At 41.9% G+C, this 11347-nt stretch overlaps 1 protein-coding gene across 1 annotated transcript; it reads right to left on the bottom strand.

The window, feature by feature from the left end:
• Positions 1–1540: 1540 nt before the first annotated feature.
• On the bottom strand, positions 1541–4796 carry LOC138902956 (uncharacterized). Its single transcript, XM_070190859.1, has 2 exons — positions 4406–4796; positions 1541–1551 (listed from the first exon to the last, which is right to left on the bottom strand). The coding sequence occupies exons 1-2, from the start codon at positions 4794–4796 to the stop codon at positions 1541–1543; spliced, it is 402 nt and encodes a 133-aa protein (XP_070046960.1).
• Between the last annotated feature and the right edge of the window lie 6551 nt (positions 4797–11347).

Genomic DNA, 11347 nt, shown 5'->3' with positions numbered 1-11347 from the left:
ATCTTTCAACACTTGCCCACTTCTCAGAGTTACATCATTCACTATTTATTTGGAATTTATCTCAGTATCAGCGGGGAGCGTTCCTGGAGCTCTCTCAGATAATATTTTTGCAATATGTCCCACTTGTCTCTCTAAGTTTCGAAAACCAGTGCCCAATTATTTGATAGCTGCTCCATGGGTGTCCAGCTTCTCATCCATCTTGATAATTAAGGCCTTCATTAGATCCTCTAGACCATGCTGAAAGGGCTGTTGGGGCTAAAATTGCTACCTCTGCTGATTTTGGTATGTTGGAGCTCTTTGTCCTTGGGGTCTAGAGTTATTTTGTTTCCAAGCATTCGCAGTACCTCCAGGTGAATTCCATGAAAATCGGGGTGCCTTTGACCCATTGCATTATAATTTCCCACAGTATTCACTTCCTCAGTTGAGGCTTGACACTCATGAGTAGGGTGTCCTCTTCCACATATATCACAAGTTGCGTGAGGCTCATTTTGTATCGAGGCTAAGGTTAGCTTTCGTATTACTTTCGCCATACCATCAAGTTGTACCTGCACAACTGTATTAGCATCAACTTGGTGAATACCAGTTGATCTTCTTCTTTCAGCACTCTCAGAGGGCCACTGATTTGCATCTTCAGATAATTTATCAAGAATTGTAACTATGTCCTCTGGAGACTTCTTCATCAAACGGCCTCCAACTGCATTGCTCAATGTTCTACGAGAGGTCGGTGTCAATCCTTCACAAAAATCCTGGAGTTGCATCCAGAGTTCAATTCCGCTATGCTGACACTTTCTAACTATCTCCTTAAACCTCTCTCATGCTTTAAAAATAGTTCCAGTCTATTTCGAGCATAAGTTATGGATTTTTTTTCTAATTTTGCCCGTCTTAGCCGAGGAGAAATATTTATCAAGGAATTTTCAGGTCATCTCCTCCCAAGTTCTGATCGATCCACTGGGCAAACTCCGGATCCACACCTTAGAATCATCTTTAAGTGAAAAGGGGAATGCCCTTAAGTACACTGAATCTTGTGACACTTCATTGTATTGAAAGGTGTTCATATCTCCTCGAAGTCCATTAGATATGTGTTTGGATTTTTGTTTGGCTTCCCTCTGAAGCCACAACAATTTTGAAGGGTTTGAAGAAACCCTTGCTTCAACTCAAAATTATTTGCTGCAATTGGAGGTAGTCTAACACTTGATAATCTATGATTGTAGACCGGTCTAGCATAATCTCCAAGTGGTCTCTCAGGAAAGGGTTGATGTTGATTAAGTCTGAGACCCCTCTCTTCTTCATAGATATTCTGTGCATCTCTAATAGCTGCTTCCTCAACATCCCGTGAAGCTTTTTCTCGTTGTTGGGCTACCTCTCTTGCAGCCAAATCTACATTATCATCACCGTTTACAGCCATAGTTTCTTTGGTTGAAGACTGCCCAACCTTTTTTGAGGTCTCGGTGAGATTTCTTTCCTTTCTCGGTTATCGCTATTGTTTTTCTATCTCTGGTTCATATGGTAGCACTTCCTTTGCAGAAGTTCTAGTCATGCATCACTCTGAACCTGTAACATGCGTACAGTCAAAGAACACCAGACATAAAAAGAGAAAAATAGAATAAAATAAAAAGAAAAATTCCTGAATTAGCACTACAAACTATTTCAAACACTATTGATTGCCAATCTCCGGCAACGGCGCCAAAATTTGATGAGCTCAAAACACACACTTAAATTATGCTCGCTAGTCAAATATAGTATAGTATAATATCGTATCCACAAGGATTGGATTTAAACAGTATTCTTGTAGTTTCTAGCTTGATCTCTATTCAAGATGATCAACAATTGAGATTTATATGATTTCTAACTAAAATTAGCTAAGACTCTAGAGCTATTGACTAATAACAATCGGAACAAAGAAGGTTATCAGTGGGAGGAAATAGGGGTTGATAGGATAGGTGCAAGATAATTATTTGGGATCTAACTCTAGATACTTCACTTCTAATGTTTAAGTAAGTCTCTCGAATTCACTCAGATATTAGTTCATACATTCAGCAAAAACTCCTCTCTCGATTAAGTCTTAGCCTTACGAGATGAACAATTTTAAGCATGTGAAGCTATGCAAGAATGCGTAGTGGATTGGTCTTTAGGAAAACCTCTTTCGAATATTCTCCTAACTAGGTTTAATCAATGATTCAACTAGCCCTTTCGATTATTAAGAAGAATAAATGAACTCAACCAATAGCATAATGCAAAAACATCACAAGTTATGCCTCTCTCGATTACATGAACAAGTGAATATAGATGCAATAGTTAAATCATCCAAAAATGCTTCAATACATAAAACTGGAGTTATAATCCACAAACAATCATCAATACACCAAATTCATCAAACCCTAAAGGGAACTACTCCATAGATATGGAGAAATTCATCACAAATATAGTTAAAGTAATGGAAAACATAAATTCAATCCAAACTCAGGTCTTGAGTGAGGAAGGAATGATGCAATCCTTGTGCTCGTGTTCTTCCAACTCCTCCTTAGCTCGAATATGTATCAAAAGTCCAGAAAATAACTTTTTCCCTGTATTTATACCTAGTAGGGCCGGGCCCAGACGAAATCACCTTCTCCTAGCAGAAATTGGATTTTCACTCTGTACAAATTGCATAGACGCACCGCATGGGGCGACGCGCCACATGGGGCATTAGTGAGGAAATCTAGAGAGCTATTTATGACAGGCAAAAGAGAATTGCACAGCCGCGGCGCCCCACACGCCGCGGCATTGAAGATTTCTCAAAGTATTGATTTTTCTTGCGTTTTGACGTCCAGACTTGGTCCTCGACCCCCGAACACGATCCTGGCTTAATCCCTTTGGCTTTTACTCAGACTTCAAATCTCCAAATCGCTCGAATTCATTACGTAACATCTACATAGCTCGGAATCACTCCTACAAGGCATAAAATACAAAATAAGTGCAGAACCTTATCAATTAATGCTCAAAACAAATAAAGTGCAGTAATTTAGATTGCAATAAGTGACTAAAACACAAGATTATAGCCTACCATCAGACTACACATGACCCCACGAGTTCATATATATGATTAGTTTCAAATTCCGAGTCCAATTTGACTCTCAAAACTCAAATTCTTATTTTTCAAAAACTTGACAAAGTTTCACAAATTTCCACTTTGATTCACATGATTTGATGCAAAATTCTAAGATATATTGATGAGATATAGTTGGAAATAGATTAGAATCACTTACTTAAAGTTTGTAGAGGAAAATCCCCTTTCCAAATCGCCTCCTACTGAGTCCAGGGTTCTAAAATGAGAGAATATGAGATGCAATCCCGACTTCCAATCCTTTTGATCAGCCATAGATGTCGCAATTACAACATGGGTTCGCAATTGCAAAGAGTTCATCACAAATGCGGCCACTGACAAACCTACAGGGACATCGCAATTGTGACAAATGGGTTCGCAAATGTGAACCTTGTCTCTTCGCAAAAGCGACACTTTAGTCGCAAAAGCGACACTTTAGTCGCAAATGCGAGCTACCCAAAATCCAGAGCTAATTTGCAATTGCGAGCCAGGTATCACAATTGCATTACCTGAGGCCCCCCTACTTAGCTCGTAATTACGAACCTGGTGTTCGCAAATGCGATACTTGAGGCATCAGCATACCAGATCCTGTATTTCAGTTAAAAGCCTTCCAAAACATCTCTGAAACTCATCCGAGCCCTCGAGGCTCCAAACCAAACATCCACACAAGTCTAAAAATATCATATAAACTTGCTCGTGCGATCAAAACACAAAAATAACATCTAAAACTATGAATCGAACACTAAAACACATAAGTTTCAAAATAAATTTTAAGAACTTCTAGAATTGTAACTAAGTGTCTGAATCCTATCAATTCAACTCCAAATGATACCAAATTTGGCAGACAAGTTCCAAATAGGATAATGGACCTATTCCTAGTCCCAAAATCAAATTCCAAACACATTAGATAAAATTCAACCTACGGTCAAACAATTCAACTTCAAATTGCCAAATTGTGATAAAATAATACAAATCAACCTACAAACTTCCAAAATTTATTACGGGCATATGCCCAAGTCCAAAATTACGATACAAAGCTATCAGATCCATCAAAACATCGTTCCGAGGTCATTTTCACAAAAGTCAAAGTTTGGTCAATATTTCTAACTTAAGCTTCTAAGTCAAGAGCAAAAGGGTCCAAAACAACCTGAAATCTTTCCGGAACGAAACTAATCAACCCCGTAAGTCATAAAATCATCAACACACATGTGGGAAGCATAAAAAGGAGTAACGAGGCGCAATTACATAAAACGACTTATTGGGTCGTTACATTCTCCCCTTCTTAAAACAAACATTAGTCATCGAACGTGCATAAGTACATACCTGAAGTGATGAATAAATGAGGATAACGACTCAGCATGTCATGTTCGGTCTCCCAGGTCGCCTCCTCGACCGGATAACCCCTCCATTGAACCTTCATTGAAGCAATATTCTTTGATCTCAACTTCCGGACCTGTCTATCCAAGATAGCCACTAGCTCCTCAATATAAGTCAAATCCTTGTCCAATTGGACTGTGCTGATCTCCAAAACATGAGACTGGTCACCATAATACTTCTGGAGCATAGAAACATAGAACGTCGGATGAACCGCAAATAAACTAGGTGGCAATACAAACTTGTAGGCCACCTCACCAATCCTCTCAAGGATGTCAAAAGGTCTGATATATGTATGGCTCAACTTTCCCTTCTTCCTGAACCTTATCACACCTTTCATGGGTGAAACTCGGAGCAAAACCCGCTCTCCAACTATAGATGCTACATCACGAACCTTCTGATTGGCATAACTCTTGTGTCTAGATTGGCTGTACGAAGCCGATCCTGAATCAACTGGACCTTCTCTAAGGCATCTCGAACTAAATCTGTGCCCAATAACTTAGCCTCTCCCGGCTCAAACCAACCAACTGGAGAACGACACCGTCTCCCATATAGGGCCTCATAAGGAGCCATCCGAATACTCGATTGGTAGCTGTTGTTGTAGGAAAACTCTGCAAGCGGCAAAAATTGATCCCAAGAATCCTCGAAATCCATAACACAGGAACGAAGCATATCCTCCAATATCTGAGTGGTGCGCTCAGACTATCCATCTGTCTGGGGTGAAATGTTGTACTCAACTCAACCTGTGTGCCTAACTCACGTTGCACAACTCTCCAAAAATGTGATGTGAATTGTGTGCCCCGGTTAGAGATAATAGATACCAGCATGCCATGAAGTCATAAAATCACGTGGATATTGATCTAAGCCAGATGCTCTGAAGAATATGTAGTCACTACTAGAATAAAATGATCTGACTTGGTCAACATGTCCACAATCACCCATACCGTATAAAATTTCTTCTGAGTCTGTGGGAGCCCAACAACGAAGTCCATGGTAACACGATCCCATTTTCACTAGGGAAAATCAAGTCTCTGAAGCAAACCGCTAGGCCGCTGATGCTCATACTTCACTTGCTGACAATTAAGGCACCGAGCTACATATTCCACTATGTCTTTCTTCATCCACCTCTACAAATAGTGCTGCCTCAAATCATGATACATCTTAGCGTCACTCAGATGAATGGAGTATCACGAACTATGGGCCTCCTGAAGAATCAACTAACTCAACCCATCCACATTGGGCATACATAATCGAACCTACATCCGCAACACACCATCATCTCCGATAGAAACCTCCTTGGCATCGACGTGCTGCACCGTGTCCTTGAGGACAAGCAAATGCGGGTCGTCATACTGATGCTCTTTAATGCGATTATATAAAGAAGACCGAGAAACCACACAAGCAAGAACTCGACTGGGCTCCGATACATCCAATCTAACAAACTAGTTGGTCTAGGCCTAAACATCCATGGCTAGTGGCCTCTCTAAGGCATCAGCCACCACATTGGCCTTCTCGGGATGATATAGAATAGTGATATCATAGTTTTTAAGCAACTCTAACCATCGCCGCTGCCATGAGTTAAGATTTTTCTATTTGAACAGATGTTGTAGACCCCGGTGGTCGGTATAGACCTCACAAGGGACACCGTACAAATAGTGTTGCCAAATTTTCAAGGCATGAACAATAGCTACTTGTTCTAAGTCGTGTACCGGATAATTCTTCTCATGGGTCTTCAGCTGCTGAGACACGTAGGCAATCACCCTACCATCTTCCATTAACACTGTACCAAGCCCGACACGTGATGCATCACAATACACAGTATAAGACCCCGAACCCTAGGCAACTCCAACACTGGGGCTATAGTCAAAGCAGTCTTGAGCTTCTGAAAGCTCTCCTCACACTCCTAGAACCATCTGAAAGGAGCACCCTTCTGGGTCAATCTAGTCATAGGTGCAATAATAAATGAGAAACCCTCTATGAAACGGCGATAATACCCAGCCAAACTAAGGAAACTCCGCATCTCAGTAGCCGAAGACGGTCTGGGCCAACTTTGAACTGCTTCAATCTTCTTCAGATCTACCTTGATCCCCTCACTCGACACCACATGACCCAAAAATATAACCGAATCAAGCCAGAATTCACACTTTGAAAATTTTGCATACAACTTCTTCTCTCTCAAGGTCTGGAGTACAATCCTCAACTGCTGCTCATGATATTCCCGGATGCGGGTGTACACCAAGATGTCGTCTATAAACACAATGATGAATAAATCAAGATATGATTGGAATACACTGTTCATCAGGTGCATAAATGTTGTTGTGGCGTTGGTCAGCTCAAATGACATCACAAGGAACTCATAGTGAGCATACCGAGTCCTGAAAGCAGTATTCGGAATATCCGGATCTCGAATCTTTAGCTACTGATACGCCAACCGCAAATCAATCTTTGAGAACACTCTGGCACTTTGTAGCTGATCAAATAAGTCATCAATGCGCGGCAATGAATACTTGTTCTTCATTGTAACCTTGTTCAACTGCCGATAATCAATACACATGTGCATAGAACCATCTTTCTTCTTCTTCTTCACAAACAAGGCCGGAGCACCCCAAGACGACACACTAGGCCGAATGAAACCCTTATAAATCAACTCTTGGAATTTCTCCTTTAACTCCTTCAACTCTGCTAGGGTCATATGATATGGTAGAATAGAAATGGGCTGAGTGCTTGGCAACAAGTCGATACCAAAATCGATATCCCTATCGGGGGCATGCCTGGAAGATCTGCTGGAAATACATCTAGAAAGTCTCTCACTATTGGAACTGACTCAATAGTAGGAGTATCAGAACTGACATCTCTCACAAAGGCTAGATATGCATTACACCCCTTCTCAACCATCCGCTGAGCCTTTAGAAATGACATGACCCAGCTAGGAACATAATCCAAGGCACCCTTGCACTCTAACCATGGCAAACATGGCATAGACAATGTCACAGTCTTGGTGTGACAATCTTGAATAATATGATAGGGCGACAACCAGTCCACGCCCAAGATAACATCAAAGTCTACCATACTAAGCAACAATAGATCAACTCTGGTCTCAGAACCATCAATACCAACTAGACACGACCGATACACACGGTCCACAATAATAGAATATACAACAGGCGTGGACACATAAACAGGAGAACTTAAGAAATCACAAGATATATCCAAATACGGAGCAAAGTAAGATGACTCATATGAATAAGTGGATCCCGTATCAAATAAGACTGATGCATCTTTATGGCAAACCGGAACAATATATGTAATGACTGTGTCTGAAGCGACTGCCTCCGTCCTACCCGGAAAAGCATAGAATCTGGCCTGGCCTCCCCCTCTATGGTGACCTCTACCCGCCCCGTCCCCCACCCCTAGCTAGCTGTGCAGGTGGAGAGGCAACTGGGGAAGCAACCATGGCCTGAGAAGTCTGTGGACCTGACTGTATCCGTGGAGCGTGGGTAGTCTGTGGAGGTGCACCCCTCCTGAGTCTGGGACAGTCTCTAACCATATTAAGGGTATCACCACACTCAAAGCAAGCTCTCGGTGGAATGGCTACTGGGATTGGCTCGGGCCTGATCGGCTGGAGTGACCACTGAAGGCACCCTGTGCAGGAGGTACACTAGAAACTGGCTTGGTAAAGTGTGCAACCGGAGACATCGGAATAACCAGAGTACCATTAGAATTTGGAAGTGCTGAGTGAACTGGATGGCTCACATATCCTCTACCATGACGGGTTGTAGCTGCGGCGTGGCCACCACTAAATCCCACCATACCTTGAGGCCTTTTGGCCTCCCTATCCTCTCTCTCTCTCACGGCAATCTCCAACCTTCGTGCAATCTCTACCACCTTCTGATATGGGGTATCTATCTCCAACTCTCAATTCATGCTGAATCTAATACCATAGTTAAGCCCCTCGATAAATCGACGAACTCGCTCTCTGACTGTAGAAACCAAGGCAGGTGCATATTTGGATAAATCACTGAATCGGACAGTATACTCTGACACTATCATAGTGCCCTGACGCATCTACTCAAACTCTACTTGCCATGCATCCCTAAGGATCTAAAGAACAAACTCTCTCAAGAATATCTTTAAAAACTGAGTCCATGTAAGTGAAAATGCATCGGCCGGGCTACCCTCCTCGTACACTTGCCACCACTGATATGCTGATCCTGACTATTGGAAAGTTATGAAAGAAACCCCGCACATCTCCACAATACCCATGATGCGGAGAATACGGTGGCACTCTTCTAGAAAACCATGTGCATCATCTGAAGCCAAACCACTGAAAGTATGAGGGTGATACTTCTTGAACTTCTCAAGTCTAAACTGCTCCTTCTCAGATGTTGCTACCCTAACTTCGGGTCGAACCAGAATAACAAGTTGCACTGGTATAACCTCTAGGACCTGATCAACATGGACCCGCTGCTCTGGCATACGGGCCGCAAGAGTTTGAGCTCCTCACCCAACCTGAGATATGGTTGTTGCAAGTGGAATCAACCCCGCCTGAGCTAAGGTACTGAACATGCTCAAGAATTGTGTGAGGGTCTCCTAAAGTGTAGGGGTGGAAACAGGCACCTCAGGTTCCTGCCCCCCAATTTGAACTACCGGTAGCTCCTCTATCGTAGCTCAGGTAGGTGCTCTAGCTGCACCACGTGCCCCTTCTCGGCCTCTCATGGCTGTAGTAGGGGGCACGAGTGTCTGATCGTTGGATCCAGCAACGCGTGTCCTCACCTTATGTGATAGAATAGAAAGACAAAGATTTAGAATTTCGAAGTCAACAATTCGCATGATAAGGAATCAAAGAAGTGAAGTTTCCTAATAGTTCCATAACCTCTTGAAGATAAGTACAGACGTCTCCGTACCGATCTGCAAGACTCTACTAAACCTACTTATGACTCGTAACACCTATGAACCAAGTGATATGATACCAACTTGTCACGGCCCTAATTTCCCTTGTAGGATTCCGTGATGGCACCTAGTCTTTACGACTAGGTAAGCCTAACATTCATAGAGAAATAGCGGAAATACTACTAAAACTTAGATTAAAATCTTCACACTATAATTGTCACAACCCAAAACTAGCCTGTTGTGATGGCGCCTAACGTGGTACTTGGCAATCTGACACTTTAAAAATAACTCCAACACTTTTAAATTAAATAAATAACACAGGTTTAAAGAATCAAAACTCTCAAAAAATAATTCCCAACATCGGGGTGTCACTGAGTACATGAGCGTCTGTACAATACAAGTTTAGAAATACTGTCTATAAAAGACTAAAACTAAATACATAAAGCTGAAAGATAGGGAAGAAGAGACAAGGTCTACGAACGCTAGGCAGCTACCTTGGAACCTCCAAATGATCAAGCTGTGCAAAGAAATCAACACCCACCGTGTCCAAAAATACCTGGATCTGCACACGAAGTGCAGGGTGTAGAGTGAGTACAACAAACTCAGTAAGTAACAAGACTAAATAATGAACTGAAAGTAGTGACGAGCTTCACGGATATAGTTCAATTACAGAAATTACAACATATAAAGATAGGTATATTTTCAAATCCGACAATTTAGGCCAAAATAGTTAATTCATGTCAAGTTCAATTGAAACAAGATATAATAACTTTCGAAAATTACATGACAATGATATATGCCAACTGAAGTACAACAGTAATGGAATCAAATGCAAAATCTCAGAGCAACAGTCACTCCATACTCCCATGCACTCCAACCTCACAGTCACTCATTCCTCACAGTCTCTCATTCCTCTCACTCGCTTGGCATTTGGCAGTCGGCACTCGCACTCGATAGGTACCTGCGCTCAATGGGGGTGTGTACAGACTCCGGAGGGGCTCCTTCAGCCCAAGCACTATAACAAGTTAATCATGGCATAAATCAATAAAACATGTTGCGACGTGCATCCCGATCCCATAAATATCCTCACAATCAGGCCCTCGGCCTCCCTCAGTCATCAACCTCTCCAGTCTCTTAGGCTCTCTGTAATCATAATAATCCGCCCAAACAACAATGATATAATGTATCAATAATGAACAATAGAGATTCGGATGTAATATGCAGGTAAAACTGTGACTGAGTACAAAACAACAATTTAGCAGATAATTCAACATGTACACGACCTATGTGGGTCCCTGCAGTGCCAACACATAGTCTAAACATGATTTGTAGTTCAATTTCTATAACGCATGGAGAATATACGGATAACAACAGATTATTCAACTACATAGTTCCTAGGAATTTACCAAGTCACAATTCTTACGGTTCACGCCCACACGCCCGTCACCTTATGTGCGTCACCTCAAAACCAATCACATGACACATAATACGGGGTTTCATACCCTCAGGACCATATTTAGAACAGTTACTTACCTCAAGCCATGAAAATCCTACTCCAACACACCCTTGCCTTACGAACCGGCCTCCAAATGCCTCGAATCTAGCCACAAACAGTTCGATACAATCAACACAGGCTAAAGGAATCAATTCCATAAGAAAATACTAAGTTATAAATCAAAAGTCAAAAGTCGACTCAAAAGCCAACCGTCCCCCAAAACCCCAAATCAAACTCTCTAAATCCCTAGCATCAAATTCCCAAATTCCACTTTAAATACACACAAATTAGGTGGGAAATTCAATAGGAAGATAAGATTATTGATTAAAAATGAACACAAATGACTTACCTCAAGAAATCCCTCAAACATCCTCCCAAAAATCCCTAATCTCGAGCTTGAAATGTTCCAAATAAAGATAAATCGCAAACCCTTGAATTTAAATGTTCTGCCCAGCCTTTTCGCTTCTGCGGTTCATTTTGCCGCTTCTATGGCACCGCTTTTGCGT

The sequence above is a fragment of the Nicotiana tomentosiformis genome, chromosome 12, assembly GCF_000390325.3.
Source record: "Nicotiana tomentosiformis chromosome 12, ASM39032v3, whole genome shotgun sequence".
NCBI classification, from domain to species: domain Eukaryota; kingdom Viridiplantae; phylum Streptophyta; class Magnoliopsida; order Solanales; family Solanaceae; genus Nicotiana; species Nicotiana tomentosiformis.
This window is presented reverse-complemented; position numbering and strand designations above follow the sequence as displayed.